Source organism: Aulonocara sp. 'chitande type north' Nkhata Bay, linkage group LG14, assembly GCF_057382095.1.
Source record: "Aulonocara sp. 'chitande type north' Nkhata Bay isolate Kocher_YH1m ecotype deep benthic linkage group LG14, A_spYH_male_GT1.1, whole genome shotgun sequence".
NCBI lineage: Eukaryota > Metazoa > Chordata > Actinopteri > Cichliformes > Cichlidae > Aulonocara > Aulonocara sp. 'chitande type north' Nkhata Bay.
This window is the reverse complement of record NC_141357.1, coordinates 32050266-32071869: the sequence shown is the minus strand read 5'-3', so window position 1 is coordinate 32071869 and position 21604 is coordinate 32050266. Positions and strand designations below refer to the sequence as shown.

At 38.0% G+C, this 21604-nt stretch overlaps 2 protein-coding genes across 2 annotated transcripts in view; both read right to left on the bottom strand.

Annotated features, from left to right (window-relative positions):
- LOC147314978 (rho guanine nucleotide exchange factor TIAM1-like) overlaps window positions 1–7478 on the bottom strand; it is a 41276-nt gene extending 33798 nt beyond the window's left edge. The window contains exon 1 of the mRNA XM_086262106.1: window positions 7331–7478. The gene's annotated coding sequence lies outside the window, so the exon portion shown is untranslated. The remainder of the gene's footprint in view (window positions 1–7330) is intronic.
- A 430-nt stretch (window positions 7479–7908) lies between these two features.
- The window catches only part of LOC147314977 (SR-related and CTD-associated factor 4-like), a 28365-nt gene continuing 14669 nt past the window's right edge, over window positions 7909–21604 (bottom strand). The window contains exons 17-18 of the mRNA XM_086262103.1: window positions 9230–9368; window positions 7909–9023 (exon numbers count right to left, since the gene is read on the bottom strand). Coding sequence (XP_086118229.1) covers window positions 8593–9023; window positions 9230–9368 — 570 coding nt within the window. The 3' untranslated portion in view covers window positions 7909–8592. The remainder of the gene's footprint in view (window positions 9024–9229; window positions 9369–21604) is intronic.

Here is a 21604-nt window from a genome sequence, read left to right as displayed (position 1 = left end):
GTCCAGAGATTAGTGGGATGAATTGCCATGTCTAGACTTTTGGATGATTATGACAAAAACCTAAAAAATAAAAAAAAATTTAAAAAAAAAAAGGGGGGGGGGATGGCCCTACAGTGTTGTCATGCTGGCTTCCTCTTCTACCAAGGTTATGCCACTAATATTAAAAAAATGATAATGATAATGATAATAAACATAACCACCAAGTTTTAATCATAGAGAAAAATATCTCTAGCATGCAAAAGCATAACCTGTAATTTGTCAGCATTAGACACACAAATTGTACCATGTGGCACTAATTGTTTTTCCAATTAGCAAACAATTAGGTGGAATTTGATCTTGAAAAGATCTCAATACACATGACACACTAGGGATGTTATTATGAGAGTATTGCTTAAAAACAACGGGCCATCAAACCCACATCCCAATACAAATCTAAAGTTACTTTTCAAATAAACAACATCGGAGAATAAAATTAAAGTTTAATAAATTTGTGTTACATGAGATGAGATTGGAATTACTCCCTGCCCCCAAAAAAGAAAAAAAAATGAATAAGACAGCATTGCAATAAATGCATCCGTCAGTGAAATGTAGGCTAATGCTGAATCCTCCTCTGCTGTCACCACAGGCATTTCAGAAATGTAGACTGCTTGCATGGAGCTCAGATAAAAAAAAATACTCTGCTTTCTCATCACTGGCACAAGGCTATTAAAACCAGCGCTGCCTGCACTCAATTTGGATGCTGATTGAATTGGACATCCAATACATTGACAGGACATTCAATACCGCTGGAGCAATTTGGCAGGTGAGACTACGGGTACAGATCCACAACAGCACTTCAGACTGCTGATGCTGTGCAGGTGTCACAACCAACCACAATCAATGCCAATCACCTTCAGCCATAGCAAGAGGGGGAAAAAAATCAGCTGAAGGCAAAGTAATCACAGGAATACTTTTGTGAGGATATAGTTAAGTTCAAGATCAGAATGACAGAGTAGAAACATGTATTGGATGTTCAACAAAACAGAGCTGGATTCAGGTAGTAAGGAAGCCCCTGACTCTCCCCCCTTTTAAATTTACCTACACCCCCTTTAATTTGTGTCTTAACTTTGCCAGTAAAACAGGGGATGCTGTCACCACAAGGCTTCGCAGCAGGGGTGGTGTTAGTAATAAGCTGTGCTTTGTCTTCAACAAAAAAAACAATCTCATTTAAATTGGAGAATGGCTTCCCCAAGGTGGGTTTTGAATGTGATTGCAAAGACAATGAGTTTTTTTGGGGGGGATTTTTTTTTGTTTTTTCATAACTGCTATAACTGTTACTCGGTCACATAAATTCTAATTTCTTCCGTAGTGAGGTCATTGATTCCTCAAGCCATGGCAAAAGTCAGTGTCGTTTTTTCAAGGCAAAGAAACCCAACATGTCTAACTAGCCAAATCAAACCGCTGCTCCCCACAACAGCTTTAAATAAAGGTCAGTTAATAATTGACGACACTTGCTTTATTATAGCAATTCTGAATGGACCATGAAGTGGTGCGTCATTCAACGTGATGTAGCTTTGAAGTTAAAGTCACCATCATTTTGCATTAATACTTTTGCAACCAAAAACATTACTGGTCACACAAAAAACTCATTTCCATGAAGGGCCATGCAAGCTTACGTAGCTTATTATTATCAGGTTGCAGTAGTATGACTTCCTGACTAGGCCTAAAATTTAATGGCAAAGCCTGCCATTCAGCAGCATCTGCAATATTATACGAAATGCTAAACAAATCGAGTACAATGAAACTATGGATGTGTATTAAAAACAGCAACCACTACAAACTACAAAGCCAAGATACCTTCTTGTCTTACACCAATTATCGTCTTCCTTCAAATAGACACGGATGAGTTTTACCCACAACTCAAGATGTTGAATCAACAACTCTGAAAAATACAAACTGTTCACACATCACGCTGGGTCTAATACTATATGCAGGATTTGGTTCAGCCACCAAATTGACATTAACATTAAAAAGAACATCCATCACCACGAGGGTTTAAGTGTTTGTCTTATTTTCTTGAAGGTCTCCTCAATCACCAACCCCTTCCCTCATCCGTGCCCTTCTGTGGATCCATTGTACTGAAGAGGAGCACTATGTACGAATGATATCTAAAGAGAAAAAAATGCAACTGTTACGCAAGACATGAAAGTAGCAAGCCCAGCCTGGATAGAGATCATTAGTGGAGGATCCAGTGGTCTCCACCAGAGACTTGCCTCTCAAGAGTAGACTTCAAAGACGCTGGTATAGAGAGAGAAATAATTTAGAGAGTAAAGAAAACGCTGGAACTGATTGGTTGGGATTGATCCTATGCAGCATAGGTGGCTCCCCAATATTAGTTATTAAAAGATGCCAGTAATATTTTAAAGTGTCTTTATAAATTGCTCTGTAGAGTCTGATACATACTAAGCCAGTTACACAAAGCATACACAGTTGTGCCTATAAAACGTGTAAGCTCATGTAAATGTTTTAAATACATTCTGGTAGCTTTCAAAAAAATAATCAGAATATCATTTAATATGTCTATTATATCATAAAAGATAAAAAAAAAATATAGGCAAAAGCAATAGCAACTGGATAGCTGAAACATGCAAATTATTAATATTTTAAATGTATAAATCGGTTTAAAAGTCAAGTAATTATCTAAAATCTACCTTTCTCTTAACTAGAGGCATTTAAAACACCAATAGCGACATAAAGCACTTGTACTTTATGTGACCTAGACTTATCTTACCACATTTTAGTACAGATTAACTTCCATGTGACCAAATAAATGTTTTTTGAGGGAGCTTTGAAAGCATATCCTTGGCAACCAATTGTTTTTGTATGCCGGTGAAAGCGCATTCGACGCAGATTCAAACCAAGGCAAGCAAAAAGGGGCTCTGAAAAGTTATTTTTTGTGACCAATGGTGTGTTAAAGTTAGCTCAACTCCCATCACCCCAAAGTGACTCATAGCCTCAGCAGTTTTGTGCACTTAGTATCTATTATTCATCCTAAACCACAAGGCTGTATCAGCCACGTGAAGCTGATGATCATCGCCATGTGCATTTTTGACAGCTGGTCACACGTTTCTTCTCACAGCTCAGAAATAGAAGGAACACAGCTTTAACACGATGTTTAAATACTCATTTATCTTTCCAAAAGCCATTGCGGAAAACGCGTACTAAAGGCGCTACTGAATACTGCATGTACACAATAATATCCCAATAACAAGGTAATAAGGTTCTGAAGCTCTTGTTTGCTGTGAAGTTGATTTGACAAAGAAGCACAATGTTATTCATGCCGTCTTTGAGAATGTTAATCTAAGTCTGTAATAATTTATGAGAAGCCTGCGTTTTCATTGTGCTTAGAGGTCAGGCTTACAGTCATACAAAATGCCTCTGCAGCACTTTCGAAGCTAAAACTTAGGAAGTTAAAGTCCTTTGGTTTTCTTGCTTTCTAAGCTTAGTGGAATACAACACAAGTTTCTCTCACAGTATATGGAGTGCATCACAGTTACACTGATGTGCAGCACTGCTGGAGGCGTTGTCCTCTGGAAGCATCTGGGATCAAATCTTGGCAAGCCCTTTAGATGCTTCTCGAGATAATGCAAACTGTCAGCATATTAGGAATTCAACATAACAGACATCTCATAGCCAGGAATACACGGCGACTTCCTGAGAATCTGTGTTAAATTAGAAAAACATGAAAGACCTTTCGAAATGCATGTGATATGAAGACACGGGGTTCAAAGGTTGTTTCAAGTACAATGCTTAAGATTTAGAATAAAATTACTACACTTGACTACACGTGTAGCAAACAATGAGCAACATTCTTAACCATCCTAAGATGGATATTAATAATATTCTCTAATGGAGACGGATGTCCTGTCAGGAGAAACGAGGGAATGCCGAGCTCTCGTCTGCCACACCGTATCACATGGATGTAAACAGAAGTGGATTGGAAAGCATGGGTGTCCTTAATTAATCTACTCAAAACTGTTGTACTAAACATTTTGAGATCAACGGATAAAAAAAAAAAAAAATGGATAACTTCACTTGTGCATATGGCTGCAATGTGAAATATGTCTTAGTCTGTTATAAAAATCTGTCGGTCCATGGAGTATTAGAGCACATAATTCTCACAAGATAAATCTGGCAACCAACCTCTGAAGACCATATTTATCACAAGACTCTGGATAGCAGAGTTTGCAGCTGCAACATCAATGTTACACAATAGTGTCAGATCACAAAAAAAAAAATTGTGTATAACAACCTGATTCAAGTTTTACCTTAAACTTCAAAACATTAAACGTTCCGTTATGAAAAACGGAAGCCAAGAAAATTCTCACATTTGACAAACTTTTTTACCTTTCAACAAGAATTTAAATGATATATCCATGTTCAGAGTTGCTGGTTTCCCATTTGATTCTCATTCAGAGTCAATGGATCAATCAAGTGCTGATCAGTAGTTCTACCATTAAATATTTGGGGAGCTTGGACTCTGCTAAAGCAAGTAGGATACTGACAGAAACTCACAACTCCATGTAAGCCAGGAGTTTGTTCAGATGCTTTACAATTCTTGCAAGCAATGTGCAATTAGGAATATAGAGGTGGTTGTTTTATTGCCAAAAGCTAATAAGCAGCGTAATGGCTGTTAGTAATATTTTCCTGCGTGTACATGGCACTGAGGCTTTAGCTCAACTCAATACTCTCATTGTAATACCTACAATCAGCGGCTTAGCAGTATAAAATAAGTTTCCTTTTGGAAAGGATTTCCAGCTCTGTGGTTGTGGTCTAACTTCTGTAATTAATATTTCCACAACACGCCTCCTCTCCTACTCGCTGACTGTTTAAATGGATTGTTTGAAAAGCCAACACTGGGATACCAGTGATCTAACAAAAATCCAGCCGTGGTTGTGAAGTTACAATTCAAACCACTGTAGTGCAAAAGGTAGTAGTAAGTTTACATTTCAGTGAATGGTTGGCGTTAGTATGATCACACTGATCTCTGTATGTTATTCACTTGGCACTAAGCAAAAAACACTAGACTGCCTTCAGTATTTACTTTGCACCAATTTGCAAATGAATGAAGAGTTATGTGCAAGTGGGATGGAAATGAATAATTCAAAAAGAGCACTTATGAGGGTTAGATTATGCGCATCTCGAGAAATCAACTTTGCTTGGTAGTACATTTCTGTACACGCATGAAGAACAAAGTCATGGATTGTACCAAAAGCCAACAAATTACCATAAAACTGTGCAGGGATTCTTTCATGAGCAGAGTTGTTGGACTGCTTCATGCTGGTCTAACATTTGAGATCTTTGAGATGCAAAGTTAACAACTGTTGACGCAAGCCAGAGGGGAGAAATATTAAGTGCAACTTTACAACAAAAATAAGGGGGCAGAGAAAGAGTGAGGTCTCTGTGCAGGCATGTCATACATGCAAGCTTGCACTCAAGTTACCACTTCGAAGGAAACCCTGAGGCCAAGCTGCTGGATGCTCATAAAGATGGTCGTTTGATTTCCGTGGTTCTCCACTTTCATTGTTATGGAAAGGTTCTGTAAACACTGGAAGAATACCTTCCAAACACATGTAGGGAAACCTGCTCCTTTTTAAGCTTTTAGGCCATCCACAAATAGGTACTCACCATAACAAACCAAACAACCCCCCAAAATGTGCAGGATCTTTTAAATATTGAGATAACTCAAGAAATAATGGGAATTTTAACTAAAAACTACTGCGTGAAGAAACAAAACTCAAAGGGCACCCACCTTATTCCTTTTGGAGGTATGCTGAACAGACCTGTGGTGTTTAAATCCATCCACAATGACTTCTATGAACATTTAAAGATACATTTTTTCTTCTGTCACCTTTGAAACTGACTTAATTCCAAAGACAGATATGAACAGTGTTAGTTTTCAGTTATCATCGTGTTAGTTTATCATCATGTAACAGGGCAAAAAAGAAGCGCATAATTTGCATTGAAAACTAGCCCTGTGGTATTTAAATCAAGTTTCCCCTTCCTGATACCTTTCATCTCTAAATGTATGCCTGATGTGGTTTGGGCTTGTTTTATTGGATGTCATTCAGCATTTTTTGATACCCAAAAACTAGTTTATCCGTTTTTTCCCTCCTCATTAATACTTGCAACAACTTGACTGCATTTGCATGTGGGTCTGCAGCATGTATGTGCTTATAAGCTGTCGTGGCAATTGTGAATTTAAGTGTACTTCACAAACCCTGGATGTTCAAAGGTTCAGCTGCACTTCAAGTGATGCAACAACACATGACTGTTAGCCATCCTGTTACTGTAACTTCAGTCTTTATAAAAGTTATTTTCCGCTGTGTATTGTAACAGTTAAGATGTTATTGCTGGTATTATCTTTACAAGTGCTTCAATCACTTGCACAGTAGGCAGTGTCTTGGCTCGCAAGACATAGGAGCTGCTGACTAAGAAGCTGCACCACAACCAAATAGGGTGAGATATTTTTTTATGAGCCCATGTTTCTCCTGATAGCATGAACTGCAAAAACACGTTGGCTAGTTGTAAATTAATAGTAATCACTATCTATCTATTTTCCCTCCATATATATGAAATCTGATGCGGCTAAAGACCTACACAGTGACAAGACAGGAAGTAACACTTTCAGCAGCAGTCTATGGCAGTGACGCTGCAACAAACGTGACATAAGGTCATTGGAGTACACAAATGAGCTGCCGCTTTTCAGTTGAGTCACCTGCATACGGTCTGTTTACTAAGGTGTAGTCTCATTACACCAACAAACAGCGCTGGATCAGTGATGTGCTGTGCTTCATGCAACAATGTACCGCACTCAAATCACACGCTTCTCATTTTCGAAACTGTCCAAATGACCACGGAGGTGCTCAAAAACCTGCAAGGTGTCAAGGCGGGCATCTTGCCCGCTCTGCACGTCTTGCATAATTTGTTCATGCTGGTGTATTCATACACTGGGCTCGAACGGCTGGACATGCATGTTAACCCAGCTGCGTGTCTCCCATCATTCAGGCACAGCACATGACTGTTTGCACCCCCAAAACAACCGAGGTGAGACTGAATTATTGGGCATCAACACTCCGCGCACAAAAAAGCCGCATCTTGCCCGGCTCGTCCGCTGGACCGCACCGCCAGCTTCAGTGCGGCAGCGTCTGTCACCACTGATAAACTTGTATGATTGAGTGATGCGATCATGCGTGGAGACGGCGCTAGGACCACGCGGGAGTTTGATCGGATATCGAGCCGATTTTTCCTTCTAATGATGCGGGCGGCGTGGTAAGCCGGGTCTCCTTACCTGTCTCCGCCTCGGTCATGATTTGCCCGCTTGCGCTCTAACATTGAAATTCCCATGTTTCACACACCGGTAATGCCCATCCATGTCTCACAATCCAGTCGCTTCTCCAAGGTCTGCCTGTCCACGGACCATGCGTGTTGTTTCCACACCGCTGAGAGGGGCGGAGCCCACGGCCCTTGGAGACGGAGTACAAGTGGATCATGAGAATGCCACTTATGTTTTCTCACAGCCAATCGGCTGTGCAGCTTCGAATCGGCGTCCAGTGACTTTGTCCACTAAATGTTTTGGTGTACAAAAAGAAAATAATAAGAACCGGAGACCATAAAAAAAGATCTCTGCGCATTTCTCCTTATTGCAGAATGCTTGCGCGTCTAGCGCCTGGAGGTCTTTCTGTGTAAGCAAATCTATGCGAGGTGATATGTGATGGAGACTGAACTCGGTTTAAGCAGTGTAAGCAACCATCAGTCATTATCACTGTCGAGATTTCATAGCTAAAATCTGCAAATTCGTGACCAGTTATAATAAGACAGGCGCCAAGGTATGAAACAAACTCCTTTAAAACAAATATCACAGGATCTGCGTGCGCCTTTCCAAAGGTTCCTGAAATTTCTGTTATGTTAAACCCCCTCATGCAGGACAATTTATTAACAAAATAACTTTGATCAACAGAAATACATCACATGATCAAATGGCAGTAACTCTTCAATATTCACTCCACATGATCCTACAAGGTGTGACCTTAGGAAACAGGGTGTACTCTACCCTCTACTGGCAGGAATGAAATATTCTTCACATGACAACCTTTTTTTTCCATGTGAAGACTTAAATATCAACGTAGTACAAAGGCAGTCTACTAAAAACAAAATACCAAAAATGTTATATAATTTTCTTCCATACACAAAACTCTGATAAAGGAATATGCTCAAAAATACAGACATTGCCTTTGTTTGTACCTGCACCTACCAATTAAAGACTCAACCATAAACTCCACAACTTTTAGGTATACAAAAAAAATAACAAACAGCTACAAGCAATTACATTATTTACAGCAACAAATCTCTTGGTTGATGAACTTAAAGAAGTTGGTATCACATCACAAAATAGTGTATTCCTTTTCATTTTGGACGCTGGGAAAGGGATCTGGTGCAGTGACAATTTTAAACAGTTTTTTTGATGCACCACTCACAGATAACAGCAGTCTTTGTCACAGTGGTTCCACATAAACCCCGCTCCTTTCCATAGGTTCATTAGTCCTCTTGCATTTACCACCTCCCTCTGTGAAAAGGTGGACACCCAAATCCAGGCCTCGCATTTCGGAACTGCCTTCCTTCCCTGTCATTTATGCTCTCGGGTCCCATGGAAGGATGTCGATGGAAGGGGGGACCGCGAGGAGGGAACGGCATGGGCATTCTGAACCTGTCTGATGGAAACATGGGTCCTCCTGGAATCATTTGCGGGGGCATTTGTGGCATGCTTGGAGGTGAGAGGAAAGGAGGCATATGAGGATTTGTCATGCCGGGAGGCGGTTGCAGAGGTGGCATACCCGGGCTGTGTCCCTGCATGATAGCAGGGCTCGGCAGGGTCATTACTGGTGATGTGGGATGCCCCAGCTGGTTGGCAGTCATGACATCAACAGAAGCACCTTTCTTTCCTTTAGGATCTTCTGTGGATATCTCTGGAGATTTTATACTTCCTGTTGCAAAAGAGTTTAAGATAAGGTTGTATTGATTTTCAAACAGAAATGAAGTATAATTGCAGCAGGAAAAAAAAGAGAAAACATTTAAAGAAATGCAGCATAGATTTTTACTAAATTTAAACACAATCTACTTTGACTGCCACTGAATCTTAGGTTTAGATAACAGATTTTAAAATCCATAGCATTTAGCGAAGATTTCTCACCGGCTGCCAACTTTGTTGGATCAAACTCTGTGGGGATGAAAGGAACTCCTGCTGGAGGCATGGATGTAGGAGATAGCATAATAGGGCTTGGGAAGACAGGCGAACTTCCGATGAGTTCTGTCTGTTGAACTGGTGGTAACTGGAAGACAAAAAAATATAATGGTATCCTTAAAATTAGTGTAAATGAAAAAGATAATCTTTCTGATGTGACCTTAAAGATTTTTTTTAAATTCAATTCAATTTTACGTATATAGCGCCAAATCACAACAACAGTCACCACAAGGTACTTGCTGTTGTATGGTAAAGACTCTACAATAATAGAGAGAAAACCCAACAATCAAACGATTCCCTTTAAGCAAACACTTGGTAATAGCGTGAAGGAAACACTCCCTTTAACAGGAAGCAACATCTGATTCTGGTTCAGCATCTTCTGATTCCATAGCATAATGTTGCTCATTGATAACACCCACTGGTATTTTTTTGGTGTCACTTGAAAAAAAAAAGTTTTTAATTGGTATTTTATTTTACAGCATTCCTCAAAGTTTTCATTAATCCACAGAAAACTGAGTTCTCTGCTGCTAATCACACAATATCAAACTGAAATAAACATTAAAGCTGTTGCAAAAGGTTAAAAGGTTGGCATGTGGCAGATGCCCACAGATCAACAAGAGGCTAACACCTTCACCTTGGAAAGTAGATTGCACAGTAGATTTAAGCACTGTATTTGTTTATTTGCAATACAATTTTTGAAATTGCACCAATGTTTGGTCAGGTACCAGTAAAATATGACTTTTATGTCTTTAAATCTGCTAAAATTCATCCCAGTCTGATTTATGATCAAAGATATGAAAGGCATCAAAGTGTGCCATGTTGACATTTAGGCAATCATTTACAAGTCAGTAATCATTTTAAGAGGAATCAGTCTCATAAAACTTTACCAGAAACAGAATAAGTTGGTTATGTGACACTGATTACAAAGAAAAAGACCACCACTTCTATGTGAACGAACTGAACTTTAAAGGGCATGGCATTTAAAAAAGGTTTTAGTTAGGAAGTTCAGATTTTAGACAAATGTTTTACTTTCAGGTCATTTTTAACTGAACTGAACCACTAGGACCTCGGATACCTTTTCCATACATGACAGCAGCTCTATATATACAGGGAGTGCAGAATTATTAGGCAAGTTGTATTTTTGAGGAATAATTTTATTATTGAACAACAACCATGTTCTCAATGAACCCAAAAAACTCATTAATATCAAAGCTGAATGTTTGTGGAAGTAGTTTTTAGTTTGTTTTTAGTTTCAGCTATTTTAGGGGGATATCTGTGTGTGCAGGTGACTATTACTGTGCATAATTATTAGGCAACTTAACAAAAAACAAATATATACCCATTTCAATTATTTATTTTTACCAGTGACACCAATATAACATCTCCACATTCACAAATATACATTTCTGACATTCAAAAACAAAACAAAAACAAATCAGCAACCAATATAGCCACCTTTCTTTGCAAGGACACTCAAAAGCCTGCCATCCATGGATTCTGTCAGTGTTTTGATCTGTTCACCATCAACATTGCGTGCAGCAGCAACCACAGCCTCCCAGACACTGTTCAGAGAGGTGTACTGTTTTCCCTCCTTGTAACTCTCACATTTGATGATGGACCACAGGTTCTCAATGGGGTTCAGATCAGGTGAACAAGGTGGCCATGTCATTAGTTTTTCTTCTTTTATACCCTTTCTTGCCAGCCACGCTGTGGAGTACTTGGACGCGTGTGATGGAGCATTGTCCTGCATGAAAATCATGTTTTTCTTGAAGGATGCAGACTTCTTCCTGTACCACTGCTTGAAGAAGGTGTCTTCCAGAAACTGGCAGTAGGACTGGGAGTTGAGCTTGACTCCATCCTCAACCCGAAAAGGCCCCACAAGCTCATCTTTGATGATACCAGCCCAAACCAGTACTCCACCTCCACCTTGCTGGCGTCTGAGTCGGACTGGAGCTCTCTGCCCTTTACCAATCCAGCCACGGGCCCATCCATCTGGCCCATCAAGACTCACTCTCATTTCATCAGTCCATAAAACCTTAGAAAAACCAGTCTTGAGATATTTCTTGGCCCAGTCTTGACGTTTCAGCTTGTGTGTCTTGTTCAGTGGTGGTCGTCTTTCAGCCTTTCTTATCTTGGCCATGTCCCTGAGTATTGCACACCTTGTGCTTTTGGGCACTCCAGTGATGTTGCAGCTCTGAAATATGGCCAAACTGGTGGCAAGTGGCATCTTGGCAGCTGCACGCTTGACTTTTCTCAGTTCATGGGCAGTTATTTTGCGCCTTGGTTTTTCCGCACGCTTCTTGCGACCCTGTTGACTATTTTGAATGAAACGCTTGATTGTTCGATGATCACGCTTCAGAAGCTTTGCAATTTTGAGACTGCTGCATCCCTCTGCAAGATATCTCACTATTTTTGACTTTTCTGAGCCTGTCAAGTCCTTCTTTTGACCCATTTTGCCAAAGGAAAGGACGTTGCCTAATAATTATGCACACCTGATATAGGGTGTTGATGTCATTAGACCACACCCCTTCTCATTACAGAGACGCACATCACCTAATATGCTTAATTGGTAGTAGGCTTTCGAGCCTATACAGCTTGGAGTAAGACAACATGCATGAAGAGGATGATGTGGACAAAATACCCATTTGCCTAATAATTCTGCACTCCCTGTATTTTTATAAAGTTTTTCCATTCACTTTCAGTATCCGAGGTTTGAAGTTGCATTTGTCTCTACATACCCAGCGAACAGTAAAACACACACCTCTGAACCGGCATAAACAAAAACGTCAGATATGACACTTTTGCCAGACTGAACAGTTTAATCATTTCACTTACTTTTAAGAGAATTGTATTACATTTTACTTTAAACATACTTTAAGAAGTTTATAGTGCAGTAAATAAAAATCAAATAAAGGTTGCATGGAGGATGTCTTCTTTGACAACACAATTATTATGTAGGAGTAATGGATAATAGTTACTGATTTGTGAATAATTGCAAATGAATAACTTGAGCTTATATTACAGTTTTATACTACAGTATATTTCTAACTAAATCGTCAGCTCATTCTTTTTCTCTAGACAATATTTTCTTAACCCAAATTTTGTGATATATTTTAACTTGAAAAAAAAAAGCAGATGTTGAATATAAAAATTAGATCAGAGGTCAAATGTAACATGATATTTGGATGCAAACTATAATGGGAGATTTAGAATCCCAAAATGTTGTCAGTGCAAACAAAGGCAGCAGAACTGTAAACACAGATCTAAAGATAAAAACCATTTTATGAAAGCTGACCTAATAAAAGCTTGACCTTATTTGACCTTGAAGAGAGGTCAGAGGTCAGAGTAACACGATATTTAAAAATCCCAAATATATTTTCCTTTATATTTATATGTTCACAACGTAAACAATGGCAGTTAGAAACAAAGTTTTATATAGCTCTATATAGCACTATTATCACTTTGGATCACTTTATTGAACTTGAAAGAGAGGTCAAAGGTCAATGTAACATGACATTTTAAATCTGTATAAGGTACTTTCTGTATTTTGATAATGTACAGCACACTTGTAAGAATCATAGTTTCTAGCTTGTCAGGTTATAAGGCTTTATTCAATGAATGACTTTATTTCTCTTTTTAAAAATTAAAGTAACAAAGTCCAGTTTGAATAAAAGCCGCACAACAATAGCTCAAATAGTTAGGGAAAAGATTAAACATTAAATATGTCCAGGTGTTTGACCTGAGAAAGGTTTTTTTTTACCCCAGCACTTGTCTACTTAGTGAAGCATTGTAAATAGTGTTCATCACAAATAGGAAAAAACAAATCACAAAATAGGGTCAAATAAGTAACATAGAGCAACCCAAACAGACAAACACTGTACCTCTATGACACAGACCGAGAGCTTACTGTAGTATCATGGATATCCCTGAACTGCCTTTCTAATCATAGAACTTTTAATTGTATTCAGTCGCAGGAAAATATTTGTGAAGCCTTTGGTATTAACATGATTTCTGTATTGATTACACATGAAAAGGTCTGATGTTCTTCTTAATGGATGAACAACTAGAAGTTAAAATACACTTTTGTAAACTTCCAGTTTTGTGCATTTCTATTATGCTTCCTCTAAAGTCCTGTGAATGTTATGTGTGAGCTATGGTTTACATTTTCCATCATCTCTGCATAGTAATATAGGGCTGCCTTTCACTCTATGATAGCTGGGATACACTCCAGGTTCCCACAACCCCAAATCGGATAAGCAGAAGAAAATGGATGAATCCCCAAAGTTTCATCTTCCCCTTTCATTTTAAAATAAAAGAATTCAAGTTTTATGAAATTTAAGTTCATATGCAATATCAGAAGTATACATTGCTACTAGCAACAAAATTAATCTTTCTAAAATAAAAATACTATAGAAAAAAGTTATATTACAATGTTTATCTATATAATTCATGAGAATTATTTATTTAATAACAAAAATTTAAAAAAAATTAACTAAATTACCATTTATTATTTTAGGTCTGACTACATTATTTAAAGTATAACAATACATAATAATAAGGAACATTTTCATGATGCTACGCTTGCTGTATGAATGCATCCTCAGGTAATTTAGTTTAGATACAGTATTGTACCGAGTATTAAGGCAGCCCTTATCTGTTTACTATTTGTTTCACACTTTACATTTTGTTGTTTTCACTGAATTCAGGGTGTTTGGGATAACAGACATGCTGAAAGTGAAGCTCTTGCCAATCAGATGTTTTTAAGATGATATTGCATGGTGGGTCAGAATCTGATGCTATTTTTCTGCCTTCATAATTTTATTAAATCTGACAAGATCACTGGCTGAAATTAAATGCCAAACCATGACAGAGCCTCCACAGTATGTTAGAGGTTGCTGTAGGCATTCACTGTTGCACCCATCTCCCAATATAATATAAACTAAAGATTTTACATTTGGATTCATTCATAAAACTGAGTTTCAGTTCAGTTCTTGTTTAATTTGGCATAGCTCACCCCTTTCTGCCCATTTCCCGTCCTTAAAAATGGCTTCTTGACAGCCATCCTTCGACTAAGACCACATAGGAGTCTTTGGTAAGCAGATGAATGAGTTGAAGGCCCAGATGCATCTCTTAGGTCTTTTGTCAGGTCTTTCCTGGATTGTTTTCCTGTTTCTTAAGGACATGACTTTCTGACACTGTTCATCTGCTGCAGATTTTAAAGCCTGCCTCTTCTTCTTACCTCTTCTTGTCCAGTTTCCTCAAAATATTTAAGAGCATATTGCATTATATCAATACATGCCAAATATCTGGCTACAGGCTCTTTGGAATTGAGGTTGGTGGCGAAAAATACAATTTCATGCCTGTCAGACTGCGTCACCATTGGCATTTTCCATTGATTCAATTACAGAAATGGGAATAATTTTCATTGAATATGACAAGATGCAAGTAACACAGTCTCTAAATATACAATTTCAAGTTGGTTCTGTTATATGTACACAACACTGGATCGTTCACTGAGTTCCGTGTCTTTTTTATGCTTTAATGATTCTTGAATCAGTGTTAGGTGACAGATTTAAAAAAAGAAAGTCCTGTGAAAATGGTCAGGTACAAGGACTGGACTGAAAATGAGCAAAAAAGCAGAAGGTTGTCAAAAGCAAAACTTTGAAAGACCTCAAGCCTGGAGAAATAGACCTGGACTTTTGCACAGTACTATATATATATATCTTAAGAATAAGATAAAAATCAATAGACATCCTATTTTTTTTAGTTTTCAACTACAGGAAAGAATTTCAATAATTCTCAATAATTCCATCTGCAAACCTAAATTCATGCAAGTTATGCTTGTGACCCCTTGAATGCACGATAATCACTGATCAGTAAATCAGTGAACACATGAGGTTAAAAGGCTAGCAAATGCTGCAGATTGATCACTATTTGTTTCTGCCCAGACATTCTCTCCTTGGTGCCACAGAAACTGGAGAACAAATCTTGGTGCTTGTATAGAATACAATATGCTGCTCACCCTTCTTTGCGACTTCCTAATATCAGGACAACTAATACACACAAACCAGAAATATTTGGATTCATGTGTTAAAAGTTAAGTTGTAACCTCTGATGTGCACTCGTTAAAACAATCTTCTTTAGATGTAAATCTTAAATATGTCATGAATGTCGTCAGTAACTCACAGGAGTTGCCAATTAATCATTCGTCACATATTTAATGATTTTCATAATGCCACCACTATGAATTACATTTGGAGACAACTACACATGCACGTGTCTTTTTTTAAATTTAGATATATTATTAAAAGATATGTGGCCACCATATCACCGTATCCCTGTTTTAAAGTCTTAATGTTCATAAATTCATGAGGGTATCTGTAGCCAGAAGTCACAGAAGAGGTTAGCAAGGTGGATCCATGTATCGTGCACACACTCTGATTAGTACCAAACAGAAAATACTACAATTTCAATAACAAAGACTGAAGCACAAACAGGTTGCTGTCCATCTGGCTAAACAGCCAGCAGTAATATTTGTCAGATAGCATACATGGTTGAGAACTCTGTGATTCAATTGAGAAGAGATTAAGCTTGGCAGATAGCTGCTAGCCACAGCTACACAAGTATAAACAGATAACTAATAAAAATAATGCCATCTGTACAGTTTTATGTAGGTGTAGTTTAGCTACCAGGACGGACCAGTACCTTACTGTAAACTTATTTTTAAAGTTGGCCATTTAAACATGAAAGTCTATGGGGACTGACTCACTGCTTGAACCAACCTCAAGTGGCCACTTGAGGAAATGCAGTTCTAACCACTTTCATATTAACTGCACGTTGCAGCACCCACAGTTTCCACATGTCGGTTGTATGATGTACATTGACAACAAAAAGCATGCAAAGCATTTGGAATATTGTAATATCTCCATTGATTACTCATGAAATGTGATCTGATCTTGAGCCTAATCACAATTATTGAAAAAGAATCTGACTAAACTAATAACTAAAAGTAACAGTAAATTAGTAACCACAGTTGTACTTCTCATATCTTTACTGAGCATACTAAATAATAATTCAAATTGCAGGCTGAAAAAAATTATTTCAATACCTGTGCTGCCAACTTCTCCAAAAGACACTTAAAATGGGAGAAGTGTAGGTTGTAGTCCCTCCCTATAAATAAAGGCACAGTGGGTGGCCTGCAAAAATCTCACCAAGAGCAGCATTCACACTTTCCAGATAATGATATATAACAGATGACGGTAGGTATTAATAATATTTTTCTGTAGGTAGCTGAGAAGAATTTCCAGCTTTCTGGATACAGGTTTGGGAGGGGGGGGGGGGGGGAAGCCCACACATCAACTTCATAGCCTCATTCCAACTGCGAAACATGATGAATGGCATGGGGCTGCTGTGCTACAGGGCATGGATGCAGTGGGAGCCACTGAAACACACAGAAATACTGATGAACACTAAGTTTTGTAGATTGTAAGGAAACAAAAATTCTTCTTACCAATGTACACACTGTGTCTGATGGAGGCTGTGAGCCAAAATAATTCTGACTAAGTGAAGAGTTCACTTACGTTTTCCAAATCTGGACTAAGAGTGTTTAGGAAAAAAATAACTTTAAAAAAAGAGCTTCTGTGTTGAGAGTTTGGATGTCAGATCACATTTTATAAATAATTTAATAAATAATTGAGTTTATATCCCAGTAATTCCAAATCATTCACAACTTTTTAACAATGTAAGCATTTATCTGAAGTCACAGCGTGTAGGAAATGTAACATTGTTCGCATACACCTTGTGGCCCTCCGATGAAGGACATACCCATTCTACATTCAGCCTAAACTACCATCACTTGATTTAAGATTAGCAGTTTTAATCTTAGGTAAAAAGCTGATTTGTTTCTTCAGGCAAGACAAAGGAATGCTGAAAAAAAGCTACATTTAATCTGGACAGCAATCACCAGGGTTTAATACTTATAATTTTACTGAAAAGCCAAATTGAGACTCCACAGTGGTGTACATTTCTGTCTGCAATACTGCATAGTTTGATACTGCCATTGGAGGGAACCAAAGGGAGGATTTTTCCACACTGAAGTCTGAAGTTTAAATGGTCAAGGCACTGAAGGGGGCAAGAGTATAGTAAGTTTTTCCAACATTGCCACATCTACCTTTTCTTAAATTTTTACAAATAACTACCTGGGGCAGGAATGTATAATTTAACTCCCTGCTGCTGTGACCAATACACTATATGTTCAAAATGTTCTGTCACGTCTCTTAAATCTTTGAAATTAGTCCAATTGCCATAGTATAAAATCAAGCATGCAGCCATGCAGTTTGCCTTTACAAACATTTGTGAAAGAATGGGCCGTTTAAAAGAGTTTGTGGAACTCAAGCATGGTACTGTCATAGGGGCCCTTCCCAGATATTTCACCATCAACTGTAAGTGGTTTCACTGTAAAATGGAAACATTTATGAACCACAGCAATTAAGCCACAAAATTCAGATGGGGTTACCATGGGTTTGAGCCGCATAGTGTGTAAAAATCACCAACAGTTGACTTGTTGCTGACTCAATGACTCCAATTTTAAACCTCACGTGGCATGAATATCAGTACTAACACTGTGTGCTGGGAGTTTCGAGTTATGGTGTTCCAGCTCCAATAGTTGTAATATTCAGGTGGCCCAGCACGTTTGTCTAGAAAGTATGTGTTAGCCTTCCGGACACAGCTATCAGCCTTTGGCAGATGATGAAATTTACTGATAAGAGCTGATCAAATTAATCTATTAAGTCATGTGAATTCTGCACTAGCCAAACGTAAAAAAAACTTTTTTAAAATGTCTAGTTTCATTTCCCCCTCAAGATTTCTTTCATTTCAGTACAATATATACAAAGAAAAAAAGTGTATTGTTGAAAAGACCCCCCCCCAAAAAAAACAAAACAAAACATATGGCTATTGGCATGGAAAAAACAGACTTGATAAGTTATAACTGGGTAGCAACATAATGGTCTGCTCTTACCCTGGTGTTTCACTCCATCAGCAGAGTATAACAACTGCTTCATGTTTCCTGCAGGCTATTCCCACAGAGGAAGCCCCATGAGGCACGGAGCCAGGCATAAGCTATTTGATCAAGCTCTGATCCTTGTTGAGTGTCAACTCAATGCTTTCAATCAAAATAATTCATTTGGTCTTTGCCTATTGTGCTACTTAGAAGACTTGTGAAAAGACAGTAGCGAGATAACCTACAATAAACGGAACTTAAGAACCGACAATTTAGGATTCTTCTCTTTTTTAAGGATAAATATTCAAAGAGCCATTTTATTATGATGAAAATTTCCATCATCTTCCAACAATCCCATGGCATCATCAGGGTGCGAAGCACATCCAAAAATAATTGTTATGACCCTTACCTTTGTGGAGACTCATGTGAGCCTGATGTTCTTCAAACATGGATCTAGATCATTCTTGTATTACTCGATGTAACCGAAGAATCCCCTCTTTTCTTGAAATTTCACCTCATTTCAATATGACTGAAACAACACTGCATATATTTTTCATAACACAAGTTAATGAATGCTGAACTAGCAGAACCTGAAATGCATGCCTCTAAATACTGTGCATTTTAATCAGTTTAATATTTTAGAATGGAAATGAACTTTGAACACACATAGTTGGATCCCTAAAAAGAGATATATGAAATTTTAAAAGACCTGTTTTTTTAACAAACAAAAAACATGTTTAATACTAAATAAATAAAATTAAATAAATACATGTACATTCAGCTACTTTCTTTTTTCCTCAAGAATTTGTGAAATCAGATGAAACCCCAAGTTTAATGTGGGACACATTTCACGCAGGTTGCCCTTCCTGACACAACCCTATTACTCTATTTTTTGGAGCTTGGGCCCAACCCAAGAAGTACACTAGCTTGTTATCCCCTGAGGCTAGGTTTTGGTCTCCTCCCTTCACGTGTAAGGTTAATGTGTTAACTACTACACAAAACACCCCCCACCCCAGATAACATATCCTTAATGGTCATGGCAAGTTGTAGAAAAAGGTTACTCAGAAAAATGAAAACAATACCATATAGAAGTTTAAGGTAATTTACATAAAAATGCTGTTCACTTTGTGCTGTTAAAATGTTTTTGTTGCCCGTGGATTGCCACACTATAACAGAAGTTAAACTGTGTCAACAGTCTGGATGACCTATGAGTTAACTGATTGTTTCTTGTTACTTTAGGTATTTTCATCATTTTGATGCGTCTTTACCAGAGTAAGAACAGTTTTGGTCTTTATAGTTTTTGCCTTTTCCAAATGTAATAAAAGAAACATCTTTTATAATGTCTGTGAAACATTGCGTAAGAATGTCTGTTTTTTAAATATTCTATGGTTATTTGTCAATAGTGAATAATGCATTATGAGAGCTATAACTGATGATTAAAAATAAGTAGTAATTAATCAACATGTTTATGTGAGTTGGTTTGAATTTTTTGGGCTTCTATTGAGACACTCTGCTTAAAACAATAGTAATATTTGCCATTAAGCAGAGCAGAGGACTTTAACCTTTAAAAGAAAAAAAACAGAACATTCACAGGGTGTTATGATGCAAAATATTTCTTCTACTTCTACAGATTTTTTTCCCCAACAAAGCTCGGTCCATCAAACTTCTGTGAAGTGACAAAAGTGTAAAGGCTGAAAATGACAAGCCACGAGCTCCAAGGCTTGTTTCCTCATTAATAAGATGCAGAAGCTGGAATGATTTGCTGACAAGCCAACCACACTGTGTTGAGCATGTCAATCTTTGATTCAATTGCATGTTTGGTGCATACATTTTCTACCTGGCACTGTTTAGCTCTGTGTCCTCCTTTCCAATGTCTCTTCCTCGACCACTTCTCTCCTGCTGCTGCTGCTCTTGATGTTGGCTGACATCAAAACTCCACAGAGTCAGTCAACACTTACTGCTTCATGTTATTTGACATCATTTGACGCTCATACCTCCCAGGTGACATGATGTACAGACGGAAGAGCCAGTAAACGTAGCTGGGATGTGCCGATCCAAGGAGAAAACTGTAAAACTGCAGCTTCTCTGGACAGCTGAAGTCTATCAGTGTATGAAAAAAAGATTGCCGGTGCATCCTGTGATGTACTCATGTCAAGACAATGTCAAGACATCAATGCTGAGAGGTATTACATACATAGGAAACAATCGGTATTTTGTATAAGTTTCTAGTATTTTGTCAGTATTTTTTCTCAGATACTCAGTTATTTTAGTCGGATGATGTTACGGAGTGCAGTTTCTTTTTTAACAGAAGTTTTTTTCTGAAAAGGTTTCTTCAGTTTGTACTCAGTATTCAAAACATGTGGTTTGTATACTCCTGCAATAATCACAACTTCTTCTGACTTTCCCAAGCAGAGCACAGAGGAAGACCAAACATTTATATAAAGAGGTTAACTCCAAAAGACAAAATCACTTCAGGTCTACATGACTCACATGGTTGCCATGTATATCATCCAAAGTGAAACTTTCCCAAAAGCCATTCAAACAGACTTTGGATGGACATTATTTCGACGTGCAGGATTATTGCCACAGAACTTCAAAGAAATAATAAGTTGGTAAAATATTTTTGTATGATCTTACAGTTCAGGCAGAGGGAAGATGTCATTAGCGAAACAAGTAGTCAACAACATGAGTATTTTTGCTGCAGTATTCTGCAGATGCTGCAGGATTAGTAATGACAGCATTTAAAGATCACAATCCCCCAACTAGTGCGGTGGGTATAACTTCTCAAGGCTAGTGACCACAACTATTTTAAACAACACTAGCAGCAAATCATTTGTTTAATGAAGAAGTCCAGAAAAAGACTCATGTGGTTTATAAGCATTCACTTCATCTCAGTGTGAAATTTTGTTCTTTTCTGTTTCAACATTTATGTGTTTACTGTGCTCATCTCATGTGCCTGTTCACATCAGAAACGCATCAAGTGGAGGTGAAGAAAAACTGGTTAAAAGACCTGACTGGTCAGTTTTCGAGACCGCTCTCTCTAATTGAACAAAAACAAAGTACGGACCAGAGTGTGGGCCGGCGTTTTCTATTGGAGATGCAGCAAGAAAGTGAGAGGCTACATGCAAATGGATGAGGGAAAAGCAGGGTCAAATTTGTATAGTCACAAATTTGCATACATTGAATGTAACAAAGGTATAGTTGTAAAGCATTTAAGTGACTTTAAGGCATGTTTGGATTATTTTTTATTATCGCCTTGAGAAGGATTAAATGGTGATACCTGTAGGTATCACGGTCTGTCAAAACGACCAACATGGTCTGTC